This window comes from Hemiscyllium ocellatum, chromosome 6, assembly GCF_020745735.1.
Source record: "Hemiscyllium ocellatum isolate sHemOce1 chromosome 6, sHemOce1.pat.X.cur, whole genome shotgun sequence".
NCBI classification, from domain to species: Eukaryota; Metazoa; Chordata; class Chondrichthyes; order Orectolobiformes; family Hemiscylliidae; genus Hemiscyllium; species Hemiscyllium ocellatum.
Window position 1 is genome coordinate 122,676,951 of NC_083406.1, and position 22,248 is coordinate 122,699,198.

The 22,248-nt window shown below is 41.4% G+C and overlaps 1 protein-coding gene across 1 annotated transcript in view; it reads right to left on the reverse strand.

The window, feature by feature from the left end:
- Positions 1–2,262: 2,262 nt before the first annotated feature.
- The window catches only part of lrrc51 (leucine rich repeat containing 51), a 30,999-nt gene continuing 11,013 nt past the window's right edge, over positions 2,263–22,248 (reverse strand). Inside the window, exons 2-5 of the mRNA XM_060826918.1 lie at positions 15,789–15,871; positions 8,829–9,034; positions 6,458–6,606; positions 2,263–3,915 (exon numbers count right to left, since the gene is read on the reverse strand). Of these exons, the coding sequence (XP_060682901.1) occupies positions 3,777–3,915; positions 6,458–6,606; positions 8,829–9,034; positions 15,789–15,871 (577 nt within the window). The 3' untranslated portion in view covers positions 2,263–3,776. The remainder of the gene's footprint in view (positions 3,916–6,457; positions 6,607–8,828; positions 9,035–15,788; positions 15,872–22,248) is intronic.

Here is a 22,248-nt window from a genome sequence, read left to right on the forward strand (position 1 = left end):
AGAAACCAGATTCTGGAGTAGAGTGGTGCTGGAAAAGCACAGCAGTTCAGGCAGCATTCAAGGAGCAGTAAAATCGATGTTTCGGGCAAAAGCCCTTCATCAGGAATACAGACAGAGTGCCTGAAGGGTGGAGAAATATCCACCCTCATTTATCTCTCCACCCTTCAGGCACTCTGCCTGTATTCCTGATGAAGGGCTTTTGCCTGAAATGTCGATTTTACTGCTCCTCAGATGCTGCCTGAACTACTGTGCTTTTCCAGCACCACTCTTGAGTGCCTACTGGTTTGTGGAGAAAATGTGCTTTCCCATTTTTTTCTGAGATGAGAATTCAGGCAATTCTCTCCCCATTGTCTTGAATTAGACAAGAAATAAATGGATCTTTTCCTTCATGCTTGGGTCTTTTAAACAGGTGAATTATTTTTAGTTCTCTTCCCAGACTTGCTCCTGATTTAAGCTTTTCTTGGATTAGTCTGCTTAACAGCAGATGCTTTTCTGGAACTTCAGAAAGTTCATTTTTGTAGAGCGTTTCAGTTAGCTGCATTTCAACTATGAATAACAAGCTTCCAAATTAAAGTCTCGATCCAGGATTTAAGCACAAAGTCTAAACTGACAATATAGCTGTAGTACAGACAGAATGCTGTATTGTTTGCATGTGCCATTTCTCCGATGAGATGACAAACAGCCCTACTACCTGTTCAGATGGATGTAAAAATGAAACCCATGAGTGTTTTGAGGTAGAATTAGTGGCATTTTCCCTTGGTCCCGGATCAACATCACAAAAACGGATTACTTGGTTATTATCACTCTTTGCTATTTGTGAGAGGATACTGTGCATAGACTGCCTAATTTACAACACAACTAATTAAACTTCAAAAGTACTTCATTGGCTGTGAAGTGTTTCACTGTCCAGATGCCATGAAAAATGCTATATAAATGGAAGTCACTTAAAAATCCAATTGATCTGGAGGGTTGATTAAATGTGTTTCCTGCACCTGGACTTAAAATAAATTAAAGGAAGTGAGAACAAAATGGTTTTTTTTTAAATAGCAGAATTGCCAGGGAGCTGGGGAATTTGATATGAATGTTCAGCAAAGCAAGCTGTTCACCTTTATTGCCCATGTAGATGTTCATGTTCATGTTCTAAACACTATCCCTCACCCTATTACCATATCACCTTATTCATGTTTTTCACGTTTGTCTTGTTTGGTTTTTAATGCATCGTTATGGTGAGTTTCACATTCTCATCACTGTCTCTGGCTAAGGGCTTTCCTGAAATAGAGATAACGTTGGAGGAACTCTACAGGTCTAACAGCGTCTGTGGAACAAGAAATTAGTTGATCCTTCCAGCCATGGAAGTGAATGCCAAGGGGATAAAAGATGATCAGGAATGTAGTTGAGGTTAAAATCAGGACAGCCATGACCACCTTGAATGGACAGGCTCAAAGGACTCTTGTTCCATGTTTCTATGTTTTTAGAATTACAGTACTTCCAAAGTATTTTAAATAGTGACCTCTAGTTCTACATTTCCTGTAGACACTTTGTCAAGACCCCTCAGGATCTTCTGTGCTTGAATCATGTTTCCTCTTTCACTTCTAGTCACTTGCTGATACAAGCTGAGGTTATCTGAGCTTTCCATGTAAGACAACCCGCCCATTTGAGTATTAGTCAAGTAAACTCCCATTGAACTGCTTCCGATGAATAAGGAGGCTAATTCTGTACAAGGCACTCTAGATGTGGTCTCACCAGTGTCCTGGATCAGTGAAACATTACCTCCCTAACTTTGTATTCAATTCCCTTTGCAACAAATCATAACATTCTATGCGCTTTCCTAATCGCTTGCAGTTCCTGAACACTGACCTCTTGTGACTTTGAGCATTAGGTAACACTGCAACTCTCTCCATTTAGATAATATGCATTTTTCTTCTTCCTACCAAAATTGACAATTGCTTATCGTGGTAAAATTGACATTTCGGGCAGGAGCCCTTTATCAGGATTCCTGATGAAGGGCTCCTGCCCGAAACATCTATTTTCCTGTTCCTCAGATGCTGCTTGACCTGCTGTGCTTTTCCAGCACCGCTTTAATCTTCAGCATCTGCAGTCCTCCCTTTTGCCTATTTTCTCATCATACCATGTTGTACTGCATTTCAGGTAAGATGTTAGACCATTTTATATTTAAAAAAAACTTTCTCTCTACCATTAACAGATCTGCTAAATATCTTTAATGTTTTGATTTTTTAATTAGGAATAATTTTATTACACTCATTGAGGTTCTGGATAAGATTTTGACATAGTCACAGAATTGATTTCCCAATATAAAATGTGTGTTAATCAGTTAAATGAAAAAGCCAACTTGTCTGTACAGCCTGAGAAGAGCAACGAGGGACTTGTGAATGAAGTGATTGGAGATTTTAAATTAAATGGAGAGTCAGGGTCATAGGAATTTGGAGTGTGAGAAGGCAATTCAATCCTTTGAGTAGCTCTGCCATTTAAAATGGTCAAGGCTTTTCATATGCTGGTCTCAACTCCACTTTCCTGTCTGATTCCCAGAACCTTTTATCCCTTCTGATTTTTATCAAAAGGTTGATTTCTGCCTCCACTGCACTCGGGCAGTGAGTTCCACAGATTCTCAACCCTCTGAGAGAAGTGAAGTCAAATCATGTTAAGTAATTACATCAGAAAGGGAAACTGTTTTGATGACTGACAGTTCCTTGTTGCACAGAATAGCAAAGTAGTGTCAGGCTTTGGTAGTCAGTGCTGATTTACTTGGCGGTCCTTCTGACAACATTGGAGAGATTAAGGGGTCACCCTTTTAAAAGAAATGAAGGGGTCTTTCTTCATATGGTAGTGAATTTATGGAATTCCTTTACCCCAGAGGGCTCTTGAGGCTGCGTCATTTTAAGTATGTTAAGACAGTGGGAATGGAATAAAAGTTGTGAAAAAGGCAGGAAAGTGAAGTTGAGGGATAAGTTCAGCCAAGATTTTACTGAAAGGTGGGGTAGATGGGCCAAACAGTCTATTACTGCTTCTGCATCTTACATGGTCTCTGTTAACCAGCTCACCATACTGCCTATGATTCCCTGCACTACCTGTAATTGCTAATATGGTTGATAGGGCAACCTTCAGCCTACAATTAACCTTGGGTTTTTAAATCCAACTCTTACAACTCCGAAGAGACATGTTACTGAGAAGAAATGGGAGAAGGTTATGGAATTGGAAGTCTTGATTCAAGAAACTTTGCACATGGAAGGGACCAGCTCAAGACCAGGTGTTGTTTTCCTTCCAACGTTTGATGGTGTTTCATGCCTACACCCTTCATCCCCATCTCAACACACGGACATTTCTGCTATGTGCCCGCTATCTCCCACTGTCTCCATTTCCTGATTGATGTCGGTGAGATAGCTCCTGTGGCATTTCCATCAGCAAGGCTGCAGTGCTCGAGCTATAGTTTGCAGCTGATAATGGCTTTTCCTGTGGAGGAGTCCAATGCAGGGTGGGAGGGGGCAAGAGATTTGATCTACATTCGAGTGTAATCGTCCTTTATAACCCCTCTCTCTCTTTGCTCCCTCCCACCATCCTTCCATACACACACAAGCACAGCCAGAAGGGGAAGAGACATTGAGTAATCTTATTAAGAATAATAAGTGCTCAACAAAGTTTTTTTTTTGATATCAATTAGAGAAAGTTGCAGAAAGAGTTCTCTTTCTGTGGCTTTGATCTAGCCAGGATTACAGACTGATCAGGTACCAGGAGAAATCCAGTGAGACAGCACCTGGGAATCAGTCGTCGTACTTTCTTCTAGCAACATGCTTGCGTTTGGTGAATGACTTCAGGATAGTGGCAGTAGAACGGTCCTGTTTGGTGATTGTGCTGTAGTCTAGTGACTTCAACTGTGGGACAATCCCCACCACATAACTCCTTTGGGGAGGGAATGGGGAAAAGAGAGAAAGAGGCAGAGTGTTAATCTCCTGCAGGTGGAGTTTCATTGATCTTTACAGTTGAGGAAAACATTCAACCTGCAGCTATCCCATCAATCTCACTCCCCTTTCACCATCAATTGCATTTAAAGAGCACCCTTATTACAGAGCTCAATTCAGGATAGAAAATAAATGCTGAGTTGGCCAGCAATGCCTAGGTCTCAAAGAAGAAAAAAATAATTGAACTTTTCCCCATGTCTATCTTTGTTCTTTTGTGAAATGTGGGGCATCATTTACAGTTGGTTCTTCTATAATGCGATATTTGCGTTCTTGTGCAACTCCCTATTATAGAAAAATCACGCTTTAGAAACAGTGCTTCAAGTGTTGGCAATGTAATCATGTTACAGCCATCTCGCATTTTAAAAGATTGCGCTTTAGGTGTTCCTAATTCGTCAATCACGTTAACAAAACACGTGTTAGAGCAGAATGACCTATGTCATCTGTGCCCAGTTGATGAGCTGCCATCTTGAATTCCTACAGTCCATTTTCTGTTAGGTTAACCCCAAGATGTCATTGGGAAGGAAGCTACAGGATTTTGTACCAGTGACACCGATGGAATGATAGTATATTTCCAAGTTAGAATGGTGAGTCACTTGGAGGGGAGCTTGTAGGTGGAGGTATTCCCACAATTGGATGCAATACGTCACCTGAGGCTGAATTAATGATTTATGCAGCCAGCCTAACATCCTTGTTTTTTTTGTACTCTACTCCTCTATTAATAAAGTCCAGAATTCCATTAACAAACGGTTGACGAGAAGGGTTGAGAAAATGGAAATAAGTACTGTATAATGGATAATCTCTCCCTTTATTTTTCCAGATCACTCATTACTTTGATAACTTTAAACAAATCTCTTAGACATGTTCTCTCCAAGGGAGAACAGTCCCAGTATATTGTTATACTCTTGAACATCCTTCCTGAAAGGGCAGATTTAATGGTAATTTTTAAGGAGGAATTGGCTAAATATCTGAAGAGAGAATATTTGCAAGGCTATGAGGCATGAATGGGAAGAATGGATAAAACTAGATAGCTCATTTAAAGAGACTGCATAAGCACAAGGGACTTAATAGCCTCCTAGCATCAAGAGAGTATGGAAGCTGGTCATTCTGACCATTGAATCCACACTGACCCTCCGAATAGCATCCCACCCAGACCCACCCACTACCTTACCCCCCTGTAACCCTGCATTTTTCCATGGCTAATCCACCTGGCCTGCACATCCCTGGACAGTGTGGGCAATTTAGCGTAGTCAATCCTCCTAATCTACAGTCTTTGTACTGTGGGAGGAAATGCAAACAGTCATGAGAAGAACGTGCAAACCCTACACAATCGTCCAAGGGTGGAATCAATCTTGGTCCCTGGCACAGTGTCACCTTCTGCTGTGTGATTCTAGTATTCCAAGGGAAGTTTTTTCAATCTGTTGATGACTAAATGTGAGTCTGAGGAAACAGAGAATGATTTATGATCTGTGTGCTCATGGCATGGCCAATTATATGGAGCTGTTGGCTGGTCTCTCTTGGCACCATTTGCAGAAGAGTAGTGGAGTTATCCTACTACTTTTTCACAATGCCTCTAATAGATTACCTCATTATTTAGCATGTTACCTATCAGGGCCCAAATTGATTGCTGTGTTTCTTCCATTTCAACAGTGACAACATCTTTTAAAAATATTGTTTCATTGGTTCTAAAGTGTTTGGGGACATCCTCAGGAAGTGAAAGGTCCTAAATAAATTTAAGTTCTTTATTTTTGGATGAAAGCACGTGCTCTGCTGATGCAAGAATGATTTTTGCACTGCCTGAACCAAACCTGGTGTGCAGAATGGGGGTGTTTATCTCTCCAGCAACCAGAAAGAGTGAGATTTTAAATGCTATTGGGACAAAGTGCAAAACAAACTCAGTCAGTGTGGAGTTTGGTCACTGGATAACATGACGGAAAGTTGTCAGACTTTCATCAGAACTCCCGTCCCATAGGAAGGGAGCTTGTCTGCCTTAGACTCAGCCTGAGAGTGTTCCTGTCTCCACACCAGCAACCATCAGGACAATTGGTACGGTTTGCTCCTGCTCCCAATTGGATTTGGGGGCAGAAATATGCCATTCAATCCACTGAGGCAAGCAGTGAGATCATGGCTAATCTGATAAATATTCAGCTCCACTGTTCTGTCTTTCCACATAACCCTGATTCTCTTACTGATTAAAATCTGTCTATCTCAGCCTTGAATATACTAATGGCTCAGGCTCTACAGTCCTCTGCAAAAAACATTCTGCTGGTTCATGACCCTCTGTGAGACATCTCTGTTCAGGACAGAGTCAAACAGCTTGTTAATAGCCCACCCTCCCACAATGTTTTGTCACTTTGGTAAGATAGGTAAGGCAGTAGGAGAGTTACCCACTGAATAGACAGAGCCTGTTGGAAGGGAATGTACTTGGTCTTGGATCACCCTAAAATTCACTGAAATGGAAGAGGCACACGTTCCCAGCTGGGTACCTGTATCCTTTGACCAGTTCTAGAGGGTTGCCATGTAGTGTCAGGCTCCGTAGGTGAGGCAATGAGGCCAACTTATCCACCTCATACAGCTCACTGATTTGGTTACCGTGTAGATTGAGAATTTGCAGTTTGGTGCACTGGATGAGGACCTGTTGAGAGATAAGGTGGGTGAAAGATGACCATTTGTAAAATTCCCAAAACAAAATGACATTGGTGTCATTTTATATTCAAATGTAACTTATTCATTTATTCCTACATTTATTAGTGATAATGCTACTCTACAGGACAAAGACAGTCAGCATTTATACCAGAGGTCTGGAAATAACCCTTAGTGTTTTTATATCTGCTGCTTGATGCATGGACTAAGACTGTCAAATATATTTCATGTAAGACTAATGCCATCCTCCTTATTCCCCCTCCTGGACACCCACAGCCAGAAGGCTCTGGTTTGGAGTTCGGCTCAAGCAAACATTCAAATGATCTTTCAACATCAGAAGATCCTCTACAGCTGTTGGTCAGGTTCACGGTGCACTCTGAATACAACAATCTCACAAAACAGGGGTTAGAAGGTAATGTTCAAACACAGCGGAAATCACTTCACGGCAATTAGGAAGACACCTTCACTACAGGGAAGGAGGGTATTTATTTTTAAAGACTGTGAACTGTGATCAGGAACACAGCCTGAAAAGGGTGGTGGAAGCAGGTTTACTGGTAGCTTTCAAAAGGGAATTGGATTTAAAAACATGTAAGTTTTGCAGATTTTTTTGGGCGAGAGTGAGCAGGAATGTGGGAATAACTGGAGAGCTGTTGTAAAGAGCCAGCATGGGTTGGCTGGGCTGAATGGTCTCTAATGTTGTATGATTCTACAGGATGGGAGCATTGCATTATTTGAGGTGCTACTTACTCTTACAACCAAGCCAATCTGAAAATAGCAAAATATCAAACTAGATTTCTATAGCAGGGTTTTAGGATGTAAATTAGTACATTAGTGCAGTAAAGACCATTTAGACACAATATTCAATCCAATGCACCAGTCAGGTATTCCTGTTTTTGGATTGATATTAAACAAAATGCAAAGCATTGCAAGTGCTGAAAATCAAACAAAACTAGAAATTCCTGGGAAACTTCAGCAGGTCTGGCAGCACCTGTGGAGAGAAAGCAGAGTCAGTGTTTTGGATTCAGTGACTCTACTTCAAAACTTGAGTCCTCTATTAATTGATGTGTTTTTCACATCCCGAGGTACTTCACAAGTATATAACATGAACGGTGAAGTGATTAAAATTGGGGATGCAAAAGAGGGTAGAATTGGAGCAATACAGAGGTATGGGAAAGTTGTTGGGGTGGAAAAGGTTACATTGGTGGCTTATATTCTGAAAGACTCTTCAGTGTAATAAAACAACCTGACCACCTTATAAATTACACTGGACACTGAATCACATTGCCTACAGAAGATCAGATGACTAAAAGCTGAGTTCATTTTAAGAAGCTGTGAAGGAGAAAGAAGATTGAGAGAGGGGTTTTCAGAGCTTGGTGCTCAGTCAGCTGAAGATATGGTCACAAATGAATGCACTAATAAAATCACTACCTGCAAGTTCCCTTCCAAACCCAGTCACCGTCCTGAATTAGAAGTATGTCACCATTCCTTCATGGTCACTAGGTCGAAATCGAGGTCACTACCTCTCCAATGGCACTGAGTACACCAAATAGACTGCAGTAGTTCAAGACAGCAGCTCACTGCCCACCTTCTCAAGGTAATATGAATGGGCAATAAATTCAGGCTCAGAAGCAATGCCCATATGAACAAATTTACAAAAAACAGTTTGCAGAGAAAGAGACAGTAGATGGGTCTGGTGGAGGTTGTCAGATAGGGATAAGTGAGGCCATTGGGCTTTGAAAACATGGATGAGAATTTTAAAATCTGATATACTACTGGACCAAGAGAGCCAGTATAGCACAATGGACAGAAGGGGTAATAAGTGAACAGAATTTGGGACAAAATGACAAAAACAGCAGAGTTTTGGATGACCTCAAGTTTGAGTACATACCAAATGAATGCCAGACAGAATTGGATGTCAAGTCTGGAAGTGACAAAAGCATAAAAGTTTCAGCAACATTGATGAGACAGTGGTGAAGATCGAGAATGTTATGGCGGTTATACTGATGCTGATAATAGGACAGTAGGAGCAGGCCATTTGCTAATGGTCCGGAAGCAGGAAGAAAAACCATTACAAGTGATTTTCTGGCTATGATGAAATAAAGAAGAAATAATCTGTGTATGTATGAAGCTTGTCTCAATGGCTATTGAAGGTGGCCAGTGGAGGAAAATTTGTTTGATTTCAATGCAACTAAAGAAACCCTAGCAATTACCTACAGGGTCAATATTGGGAAAGCTGTTGAAGGAGAGGTCAATCCAAAATAAACGTTCTGGTTCCACAAGCAAGGCATCAACCACCTGCTGCAGCCCACTGAGGTCACACAGACGGTTGTGGCTCAGACGCAAGGAGCAGCTCTTCAGCTTCTTATTCTCTGTGTACTCATTCGGTCTGAAGCCAGTCCGTGGGGTCAGTTTGACACAGTCTGTATGATGGAGAGAAAGAGTGAGAAAGGAGACTAAACTGCCCTGGAAGCTCATTCTACAATAAAACACAGTCACTGAGCTAATTATCAAATCCAAACTTGTTTTGTAGCATAGGTTGACATAATAAAGATTTGTGTTGGCCCTTCACTGTACTGTTCCCAAACTAACCCTGCTGCCCCACTCTTTCCTTAGGTCCCCATATTATTCTTGAACTACACTAATTGAATTTATCCAGCACCTTCGAAGCAATAGTGTCTCAAGGTGTTTTACTGAGACATTATGCAACAAGACGTGACAGTGAGCCATACAAGGAGGTATGAGGACAGCTGAACAAATGCTTGATTAAAGAGGATTTAAGCAACATCTTAAAGGGGAACACAAAGAGAGGAGTGGAAAGGTTTAGGGAGGGAATTCTACCCTTGCTACCCTCAGTAACCTGGGATTTGTGCCATCTAAATGTGGTGATGTGTCCAAATTAAATCATCCTATCCTCCTTTATTTTTATCCCATTCAGATTCCCAGCAACTTTGTTTACTGTAGCTTTAGGGTTACAATCATATCTTCTCCACTTTCCGTATCCCCAACAACAGATGTGTTTCTAATCCATCCCACCACTCCTCTTTATGGCTAATATTCTAAGAGAGAAAATTGCAAATAATGAGATGTTGGAAATTTGAAACAAAAACTGAAAATATTGCAAATGCTCATCAAGTCAGGCAGCATCTATGGAGAAGGAGAGGCAGAATTAACAGGTAGGAATTTGCTCTTGGGTTTGGAACAGAAGACTGCTACATCCAGAACCTATTTTTGTGTGGTTAGATACAGTCATTGGCCATAATTTCACAGGGGATCATCCTTCATTGGCACAGAGATGGTTGATTTGTTTTCTGGGGTGGTGTGGTTGGATGGATGTTTCACTACTAGCATGCAGTATACATTTTAAAAGACAAGATCATAATATTATTACAACACTGAGGTGAACCCTCTGTTACAGAAAACCTGAACACCAAGAAAAGTTTGCCTTGTAATCTGTTAAGATATGAGTGACAGAGAACTCTCAAATTCCATTATTTAAAGAAAATAACATTAATTTATTTTTTAACTCTAAAAGTGAACATTAAACAACAACTATTCATAACTCTAAGCCCCCTTTTTCTGAACTGCTTACTATCTGCCCCTAACTCTATAACAATATGCTGTTCTAATAAGACAATTAAATTATATCAACTTAATTTCAAAACAGCACAGCTGCTGTCTTTTTCTGTCTTCCCTCTGGCGGCTAAGGATCTCCCTGGGTCATCTTCTTTCTTTTTACTGCGAGTATGTTTCATACGAAAAGATACCTTTGATAGAGAATGCTTCCTAATTTCTTGGAGAGCAAGATATTAGCTCTCCATGTTTTTCTGTCTTGATGGCAGTTGCTCTCTCTCCAATTTTCAAAATGTCTGCATTTTTATACCCCAGCATCGGATTGGTTCGATGTTGGCAAAACAATAAATTCAAACGCGATTGGGTTTTAGTATCCTGGGGCATAATTTAAACTGATTGGTTAGCTGTAACAATTGATGTTAGCTAGACAATATGTTAGCTAGACAATATGTTGACAATATGTTATAGAGTGCAACTTTTAAAAAAAAAGCTTTGTGATTTACACATGAAAGAAGTGAAACTATCATGGTATTCGAACAGATGAAAGACTCGACCGACAATCAAGCTATTTTTCAATGAATAATTTCAGTTACATCACACTGTAAATTTTTGCTATAAATTCTGTGCCTTACAATTGTGTCCTCCACAACCACCTGATGAAGGAGCAGCGCTCCGAAAGCTAGTGCTTCCAATTAAACCTGTTGGACTATAACCTGGTGTTGTGTGATTTTTAACTTTGTACACTCCAGTCCAACACCGGCATCTCCAAATCATGACTTCAATTTTCCAGTACACTCTGGGTCTGCCAACTAGTCATATACATAGGTGCTTGTAAGTTTTCAGTTCAGAATAGCATCCTGTCTCTCTTAAAGGTACAGTACATGCTTTCAACTTCATAACAATACCATCACTGTATCATATCATGTGACTCAGGACATAAAGTCTCAGTCTCCATCTTCATTGAGGCCACTTGAAGCATGACACAATGGTGAAGCACATTACCATTTGTCAAACAGCTTACTCAGTATTATTCCAGATGCTGATGTACCATAATAAATGTTAATTCTTTCTGTGGTATGTTGCTCATGTCTAGTTCTTATGGGAGCTCCAGAAGTATTGCCATGTCAGATACAAATACCCCACTGAAGGCAAAACCCCACATTCACAATGGCATATCAGAATGTGTAGGCTGATTTAAATACACCTTGGCATCAATTACTATGTTTGCCATTCTTTGCTTTCCCTTCAGATTGGAAAAATGCCTCTGCAGATGCAGAGGCCTGGAATTCAGGCCAGGACAGCTCCTTGATTCACAGATGCAAATTGGGAGGTACTTTAAACATGAGGAAGAGTTGAGAGGTCCTGTTCCCAGAGGCTAACAGCAGGTGGTCACCTACCCAAACTAAGCAGACATGGATGGAGATTACAGACACAGGTAGCAGATGAAGCGTTATGTCCAGAAACTGAAAGGGATTCAACAACCTGTCTCACTTTGACACTTCGACAATGAGATTGTAATAATAATTGCAGAGGACAGTTTTCTAGGTACCTCCCCTCCAGCTGACCAACCTCAGGATGCATGTTGCTCTTAAACATGAGAAATATGTGTGCACAGCCCATTTCCTGACCCCTCAGTCTACATCAGAGATCTTGTATGGGCACATCAGTTCACTACAATATACAAACTGCTGCTCATGATGAAGGTTTCTGTCACCATTCTCTAAGCATGGGAAACTCCAAGGCCTGTTCGACCTAATGGCAGAGTTTGACTAACTGTCTACCTATTCTTTGTGGTTGATAAGATCTAGTTTATTGCAAGTTAGCAATTAGTTACCATTTATATTGATATGATCACCACTGTTAGAGTTTGAGGAGGTTCAAATGTCAGATCTCATTTCTCTGAAATCCTAAACTGATCTGTCTGCATCTCAGCATCATAGTGGGTGGATGCTATGAGACTGCTTAATATTAACCCTTTCAGACTCCTGTACAACAAGAGCTGTATTGCATTTCACATATGATATGGCAGCACTTATAAACAGGCCAAGCATCGCTTAAACCAGCTCTGTCCCACCTTGCAACAGTAAAGATACAATCACTTTAGTGGGTCCTCATACCTGGGTGATGAACAGATCCCTAGTGAGCAGGAGGTGATGCCAAAAACAAAGTCAGCCAAGAGCCGTCCCCCTCAGAGGATGTAGGTCAGATATAGCACCACTGATGCTGGGCACATTAAGCCTCCTTTCTAAACCAGCTCTCATATCTTGGAGGCCCAAGGCAACATACAGTCATGGGTGCAGAATGGAGAGCACCATGGCTCAAGGCTTCAAGTGCATGCTCCTTCACTGAGTGTGGCCAACCCCAATGTGGAGAGTGACAGTATTTAGCGTTGTGTACTTTACAGCTGTGACCAATCAATGATATTGATAGGAGACATTGGGAGCATTTGTGCAGTGATGGAGGCTACCCCTGTAATAATGCTAGTGCAGAAGCCTCCAGAGATGGCCCATGGAAATCTCCACATCCAGGATAATTGCTACCATGCCACTTCCTTTTTCAGGCCGATTCCTAGGATGGCAGGACTGACAAATATAAAGTGACTGGATCAGTTAGGACTATATTCATTGGAGTTTAGAAGAGTGAGGAATGATCTCATCGAAACCCATAAAATTCTAACAGCAATACTGAAGGTAAATATTCCTGATGAACAGCGAGTCCAGAACCAGGGGTCACAGTCTAAAGGTACAGGGCAGGCCATTTAGGACTGAGACAAGGAGAAACGTCATCACCCAGAGAGTGGGGAGCCTGTGGAATTCCCAAACACAGAATGCGGTGAGACCGAAACATTGAATGTTTTCAAGAAGATAGATGTAATTCTTAGGACTAAAGAAATCAAAGGGAATGTGAGAAAGTGGGAACAGGATCCTGAGTTGGATGATTAGCCATGATCACTTTGAATAGCAGAGCAGGCTCAAAAGGCCATATGGCCAATTCCTACTTTCTATGTTTCTTGTAGAGACGAGAGTAGCCATCTCTCCAAAGCATCACTTATCCACTAGGATCCCCTATGGAGTCTGTAAGTTAAAGTGAATTGCTGAGGTAGCCTGCACTGGTGAATGATGAAGGAGTCAATAGCTGCCAGGAAATGAAATGCATACTTGGAGAAAGCTTTCATTGTGGTTGGAAGCAGTTGGATGTGGAGGGAGTGGAATGCCTCCCTTTGATGGATCACATCGACTGTTTTGACTGTACCCATGTTACTATTAATGATGTTCTGCAACTAAGGATCTGGGGACTGGGGAGAATTCACTGCTCTCTGAGCCTGCATAACAATATCTGCATGGCTCTTAGAAAAAGCACATCAGTGAACTGAGTGGTGCTAGCTGTTTGAGTTGCCAAGATCTACAACTGGCCCTTGCAAGGAACTGTGACCATGATTAGTAAGCCTTTGGTAATGAGGCAATGGATCTCTGACCATCACCTTAGACAGTTAAGAGCCTACAGTACTACAAGTTTTTGGTGACTTCAATTAGCCACTTCTTTGGCAATAGTACCTATGCCGTGAATTTATTATCTCAAACTCCTTACTACCCTTATTCTTCTCCTCTGTCCACTTGATGCTCAGGGAACCGTCCTTCTTTTGAAGGTGTTGTTCCTCATTCCACTGGATGAAAACTGTGAGAGTAGTGCCCTATTGTCAGCTCCTGCCTTTTTTTTGTGCTTAGGTAGCCCCCCAATTCTGTTATCATTTCTCTGATAAACCTCATAGTACCAAGTGGCTGCCAGCCCCCATGTACTGCATACCTATCCTCCTGATATGCACGTTCTTTACCATTGTTTTAATGCATGAGGGTCATTTAAAAGGGAAATACTTCTTCTTTTAGTTTGTCTCATTTTACTTTGGGTTGCCCTTCTCCATCTCTTCCTGTCAGCCATCCATTTCTCTCACAATATCGCTGGAGGTTTATAAAATCATGAGGGGTATGGATAGGATAAATAGACAAGGACTTTTCCCTGGGGTGGGGGGAGTCCAGAAGTTTAGGGTGAATAGGGAAAAATATAAAACGGACCTAAGAGGTACCTTTTTCATGCAGAGGGTGGTGCGTGTAAGGAATGAGCTGCCAGAGGAAGTGGTAGAGGCTGGTACAAATACAGCATTTAAAAGGCATCTAAATGGGTATTTGAATAGGAAGCGTTTAGAGGAATATGGGCCAAGGGCTGGCAAATGGAACTAGATTAGGTTAGGATATCTGATCAGCATGGATGAGTTGGACCAAAGGATCTGTGTCCATGCTGTACATCTCTGTGACTCTATATCCCTTGATATCACAGGTTTCTAGTTAGTGTTAGGTCTTTCTCATCTTCTTTATGGCAGTCCCATCTCCAACACTTATCTCACCATGTTTGTTCCAGATGTTCACAACAGATGCTCACATAACTTTCACTAAACCCAGTTGCCACCTTGACATACTTGTTTCTGATCTTGTCTTACTTCATTCCTTCACAAATCGATTTCGTTGTTCCTCTCTTCTTGACGTTGCCCGAGTTTCTGCACTATATTAGGAAGGCCAGTCTCTCAATCTTGTAAATTCTTCCTGTTCAGTTTTCACATAACATTCGGCAACAAATTACTCAAACCAGAACTGATTCTTTGCTTAATTTTCATATTTCCAGCTTTTGCCACCACTGACCGCAGGTTCTATACTGCTCACTTTCTCCAAGTCTTCACACCTTCACTTTGATTCTCTTTCTCTAGGCTCAGACAGGCAGAGATTGGGTCTTTGATCTCCTGATCTAAAAACATCTAACTTCCACTGCTTTTCTCCAGATAGTCATGTTTTCACCACCCCTTCACAAATTCCAGCATTTATTGCCTTGCCTTAGTTGCCATAGGGAAGACAGTAGTGCTGGGTTATATTTGGTGTGACACATACCCACAATATGCCATCGGGGAGGGAATTCTAGTGACACTGAAGGAATGATATTTCCAAATCCGAATGAATGAGTCTCCTTTGCATTATGTACCCTCTCTCGCACTGGTGGGGCAGGCATCCAAAAGTGGTATCCATTGATGCATTCCTAAACAACATAACTAAACTAGATGAGTTTTTACAATTGATAGTGGTTATGTGGCCACCATTAAGCCATGTTTTCATTCCAGATTTTTGCCATGAAGTGATTTAAACCCAGAATATTAGCCTGGAGTGCTGGACTTCTCATCTAGTGAACTACCACTACACCACTGACACCTCACATCTTAACCTCTCAATTCCTCTTTTCACATCATTATTATTTTCCTAAAACTGTAGCCCCTCTTGCTCTTTTTTCTTTTCCTTTCTTTCCTGTACACCCTAAACCTGGAATATTAAGCACTAATTGTCCCTGCTTTGGAGGCAGGTCTTGGTTGCCTGCTTGAGCCTCGATGTGCCTACAGTTCACGATTTTGCTGAGCAGACAATGCATTTACACATTTGTATTACAAACCTTAGTTAGGCATCTTTGTACCATGATCCCACTGAATCCCATATTATTCTAATGAGCAAAATTAAGGAGTTATTGCAAGTGTGAAATTTCTATGAAGATTTATAGATTATGACACATCACCAGATAAAGTTTCCAGATTTCTGAACGAATAATCCACAACTGGACCGTACAAGATGGAATCGAACTCTTTTGTTTTAATGGACCTGTGGGAATAAAGGTTACAGTACCAATTAAGGAGCAGGAAAACAGGCAACTTAATTTAAGTTTAAGTAATAGGGAAAATCGGTTCAACCCTGACAACTTACTCAATCATGTAGTATTAATTACACATCTTTCAGTTAATGGGACAAACTATATTGCTCTCATATAGAGTCAGTATGGGCTCAATTGGCTGAATGTCAAGATGAGAGTGGTATTGGAAACACACAGCCGGTCAGGCAGCATCCAAGGAGCAGGAAAATCAATATTTCAGCAGGCTTTTGCTCAAAACGTCGATTTTCCTGCTCCTCGGATGCTGCCTGACCTGCTGTGCATTTCCAGCACCACACTCTAATCTTGACTCTAATCTCCAGCATCTGCAGTATCTACCTCCGTCTGCTCAATTGGCTGGAGGGCCCTTTTCTATGTGGTGACCACTTTACAATTCTTGGAACACAGCATGTCCACACACCCATCTGCTGTTATGTCCAATGGCCAACTGTCCACAAGTGGGAGCTAATTTCAGTATTGCTGGAGGAAGAAGTTTTGTCAAAGTTATTCAACTTACACTCATGGACAGTGGACGCTGATTGGTAGAGGTATTGTTTTACCTCTCTAGGGTAGCATGCTTGAAACCAAGTTCCACTATTCTCAGAAACATCACAAAAGTTAAAGGTTTGCAAAAGTATGCAAATACCCCAGCTTTTAGACTTAGGTTGACAGTTAGCATGGACTTATATACTTGCTGTACTTAACCAGAATTACTACTTACCACAAATAAATAGACTCTAGCTAAAGATCAACAATTATGAACTGTCAGCACATGACTCTACTGGTTGAACCTTTAACTCCCTTTTAAACTCCCCCTCTACATACACAGACTGAGAGATTCAAAGAAAAAACATGATTGTAGATGAAGGGAAACATTGGGAAGGCAGTCCAGTGGTCCCTATCCACGGGGTTTGCTGATCAGAACCTTGATTCACGACCATCCTTCTCTTGCTTGTTTCACTTACTTGCAGGAGTTACAAGTAGCTGCTACACACATGTCTCTGGCTGACCGGTTAAGAGCCACAGCTTACAACAACTGCTGAGGGAAACAAATAACCTGACTTTCTTCAGTCTTAATGTAAATGTTATTGCAGAAAAAATAAACAGTGCCTGCCATTGTGCGGATCTAACAGCTCCTCCTAAACATTCACATCCTCAAGCTGTCCAGTTCCTGGGAGCCAATCATATAGCTGTTGGCAGGCAGAGGCCTTTTACAACTGGTCACTAATCTGGAGACCAATCAGCTGCTTGTTGCCAGCCAAGCTATATTACAATACAACCCTTGGCTTGGAAACCATTCATCCATTGCTTTAACACAATGCAAACAACACTTACAATGAGTGTCAGGATACTTGCTTTTAAGAAGTGCAGCAATCCTTCAGTAATCCTTGTTTTCAAAAGTTATTTTCCCGTTTAAGTCCTCAATCAATAGTATTGTTTTTACAGCATTGCTTTAGAGAATGCATCAGTTAATAATGACTGACAGCTAACTTCTAAGTTTTGTTTAAATGTTTCCACCAGGAATGTCAATGCTCATTGTTTCATTTCTTAGGGCAATGCCTTTATCTGAGTCCACTTGCCAACAAATTAGCATTTTCCTCTCATTATTTATAAAATATTGCTCCCTCTTACATTGGTATTTCTTGTGAATTGTCCTGATGAGGGCAAACAAAAAGCTTTGACAAAGTATGCATTTGAGCAATACTCAAGTTCAATACTAGCAATGACAACTTGAGAGCTAACTGTTGAATCAGGGGAGGCTAATTGGTCCCAAATAATTCAACCTCATCAAAAATGAAATCTGAAGACAGCATTTTGCAGTAACAGGCTTGATTGGAATGGAATTGGTTTCTGTTGTTGAATCGTTTGTCAACTTTCAACAAAAACAACATATTTTAACAAGTGTTTGTTCATTGAATCTAGATTCCCTACAGTATGGAAATAGGCCCTTCAGCCCAACAAGTCCACACCGACTCTCCAAAGATTAAACCACCCAGACCAATTCCAGTCACCAAATTTACCCCTGACTAGTGCACCTAACACTATGGGCAATTTAACATGGCCAATTCACCTGACCCGAACATCATTGGACTGTGGAAGGAAACCAGAGCACCCAGAGGAAACCCACACAGACACAGGGAGAATGTGCAAACTCCACAGTCAGCCAAGGCAGGAATTAAATCCAGGTCCCTGCTGCTGTGAGGCAGCAGTGCTAACCACTGAGCCACCTTCTATGGTTCCCCCAATTTCCCCTTCTGTGGCTCAGTGTCACAAACAAAGACACAATCATTATAATTTTATAATTGCAAATTATAAAAGGAGTGTCCTCTTTACAAAATAATAATTTTGATCTTGAATACTCTCAAGACTGATTAGTAGGATGACTGTTGTGTCGCATGGCCACAGGGTAGGTTAACTTGGCTTGTATTCACTGGATTTTAGAAGAATGAGGGGTTCTTATTGAAATGAATAAAATTCTGACAGGGCCAGACAGGGATGATATTTCCTCTGGTCAAGGGGTCTGGAACAAAGTTCACAGTCTAAGCATTTTGAATAAGACCTTTTGGATTGAGACAGGAGAAACTTTTCGCTCAGAAGGTGATGAACTCGTGGAATATTTTACCCTGGAAAGCAGAGCAGGCAAAATTACTGAATGTATTTGAGAAAGAAATAAATATATTTCTAGAGACTAAAGATGTCAAGAGGTAAAGGAGAGATCTGGAGTCTGGCATTGAGATAGAAGATCAACTATGAGCATGCTGAATGACGGAATGTGCTTGATAGACCAAATGACCTACTCCTGCTCATTTTCCATGTAGCTCAGCAAATAAGGAGTCTATCACTTGAGTCATGAGATTTGCATTTGCTAAGTAAATATGTAGTTTCATAGTGATTTAAAATCACCTTTGGAAAATTTGTAACTTGTGTCTTTAACACTTAAGATGTGCTTTTGTTGTTACACAGTATTTAAAATGGAGAAACTGACCATTCACCCTAAGACATGCATGCTAGTTCCACACAGGTGCCAGTAACCTAGATCTGGCAGGAGAGGTGGTATTACAGGCAGTTGTTTTCCTGTTTTATGGGAATATCGGAATCAGGATGGGCAAGTCAGTTGGCTCATTGAGCCTGCTCCTTTATGTAACCCGATCATGATCACTTCAACACCATTTTCTTGCATTATCCCTATATGTCTTGATACCTTCAATATCCAGAAGTCTATTGATCTCTGTCCTATTTACATTAATTAGATTACCTGTTGTATAGGTTTGCTGTTTTAAAGTGACAAGGTTAATAATAAATTGCAAATTGTTGTTCAAGTCATAAACTTGGTATCTGATATCTGTTATTCTTAAAGTCTTAGAAGAACAACTGGACAACTTTGAGGGTCCATCAAATGCTTTAATTTCACCGTTTTTTGAGTCCAGTGTTAGCAAGTCTGATTTGATTTGGGCTTGTTCTCCTTCAGTTGTAACACTACCTATGCCAGTGTGAACCATGATTTCTGACTGTTAACCCTCACAATTCAGGATGCCCTGCAGCCATTTAATGACAGTGTTGACTCAGGTCCTCGGGAGACAACACTCCGTCCTGGAGTCACATCTGCTGCATAGTGATAATGTAGTGATAGTCCAGAACTCCAGGCTAACATGCTGGAGACATAGGTTTAAATCCACCTGTGAAATTTGTTTTCAGTTAATTTTTAAAAATATCTGTAATCAAAAGCTAGCAGTGACCACATAACCATTGCTGATTGTTATAAAACAACTTCACTAATGTCTTTGGAAAGGAAATCTGCATCCTTACCCAATCTGACTGACATATGACTCCAGAGCTGCAACTATGTGGTTGCCCTCTGAAATAGCCAAGCAAACCACTGAGTCATGTCACCCCTACAAAATCTAAAGGGAGGAATGAAACTGGGAGGATCACACATCATCAACCTAGATACCAGAAGCAATGACAGCAAACCCAGTGAGATCATTCTTGCAAACATTTGGGTATTTTTGCCAAAATTGGAAGAACTTTTGCACAGACAATACCCTGATGTTGTATGTAAAGTCTGATGCCATGTGACTATTTCCCAGAGACCAACATCAAAATCTCTGGTTACGTCCTATTGAAACCAGCAGAGATAACTATCAGAGGTATGTGGTCAGAAGGAAATTGCTGTGAGTGTCCTTAACACTGACTCTGGCCAGCATGACATCATAGCATCAAGTCAATCAAATGCAAGACAAGCTCCACCCACTCCAGAGATGTGTCATAATATCTCTGAACAAGTTGATTAGGAAACAATCAATAAAGGAGACCTAGGAGTCTTGTGGTACAGTGGTACTGCCCCTACCTCTGAACCAGAAGGCCTGGTTTAAGTCCCGCAGGTCAGGCAGCATCCGAGGAATCAAAGTATGACTCTCCTACTCCTTGGGTGCTGCCTGACCTGTGTTGCTTTTCTAGCAACACACTCCTGACTCTGATCTCCAGCATCTGCAGTCCTCACTTTCTCCTTGGTTCAAATCTCACCTACTCCAGAGGAGGGTCATACCATCTCTGAGCAGATGAATAGAAAATATATAAAGCAGATGGAACAGCCTTGACTTTCAATGAACTTGATAAGACAGTGATGGGGGAAATATCGAAGCTGTCACTATTTGGGAAACTGGAACCGTATGATGCGGATGTGGAAGATTGGTCCCAGTGTGCTGAATGAGATTTTTTTTCAGACAAATAGAAGGGGATCACTGACAAAACGTCCTGACTGCTGTGGAGCCACAACTTTCAGCCATCATAAACAGTTTAACCTACTTGACAGCCCTCGAGTCAAAATACTTTGATGAACTGATAGATATAGTAGTTGTTCACTATGACCCAAAACATCTGTTTCAACGAAGTGTTACAGGTTTAACATGGCAAATAGACTTCCTGCGGGACCAGTTACTGAATTCTTGACAAGACTGTGGTATTTGGCAAAACATGGAATATGGGTCAGCATTTTGGAAAATGTTTGGGAAAAAGAATTAATGATACTGTGACCCAAAGGAAGCTGCTGACAGAACTAGATCTGGAGCCAGAGCCAAGAAGGGATGACAGTGGAGTAAAGACGGCAGAAGCTTCTGGATGCACAGCAGAAATTCATCCCAAGGAAGAAGAAACCTACTGGGGGAGGGGGGGGTGAATGAGGAAACCATAGCTGACTAGTTAAGTCAGGGACAGCATGAAAGCTAAACAAAAAGCATCCAATGTGGTCTGCTCCTGGGCCTGGCCAACTGGTCATAAACAGGTCCAGACAGCGGGCCATGGAGGGGGTTGTAATGGCCGATTGCCTGCCCCTTTTCTGTGGTTACGTTCGAGCCCGGGTGTCCCTGAAGGAGCATAGAAAATAAATCTAGCCCAGTACAGTACAGGCCCTTCGGCCCTCGACGTTGCGCCAATCCAAGCTCACCTAACCTACACTAGCCCACTTTCCTCCATATGCCTATCCAATGCCCGTTTAAATGCCCATAAAGAGGGAGAGTCCACCACTGTTACTGGCAGGGCATTCCATGAACTCACGACTCGCTGAGTAAAGAATCTACCCCTAACATCTGTCCTATACCTACCACCCCTTAATTTAAAGCTATGCCTCCTCGTAATATCTGACTCCATACATGGAAAAAGGTTCTCATGGTCAACCCTATCTAAACCCCTAATCATCTTGTACACCTCTACCAAGTCACCCCAAATCTTCTTTTCTCCAATGAAAAACAGTCCCAAGTGCCTCAGCCTTTCCTCATACGATCTTCCTACCATACCAGGCAACATCCTGGTAAACCTCCTCTGCACCCGTTCCAGTGCCTCCACATCCTTCCTATAGTTTGGCGACCAAAACTGCACACAATATTCCAGATGCGGCCGCACCAGAGTCTTATACAACACCGTTGAGCTGTTCAGAGAGAAGTGGGCACCGCAGTGAGTGGAGTGCTTTATTTCCCCTCCAACTCTATTTTGATTAAATCCCTATCCTCCCCTTCACTTCATTTCACTTTTTTGATCACGCAGCAATTGCCCTTAGATGAGAAGGGCATTGCTCGTCACTGGCAACTCTGGTATTTCCTTTCTTCCTGGTGGTGGAACTTGAATAAAGATTTGTACACCTATTGTCTCTCACCTACTCACACACAACATGGGTGCTGGGGAAAATATAAGTACTACCGCTGTTCGGCAGAGCAGTAGTGTAAGGGAAAATAAAAAAGAAAAGTAAAAAAAAAGTAAAAATAAAATAATCTGGAGATTTAGAAAAAAAGAAATAATTATAACCAGGAGATTTAGAGTCTCCTCAGTTTAGGGGGCT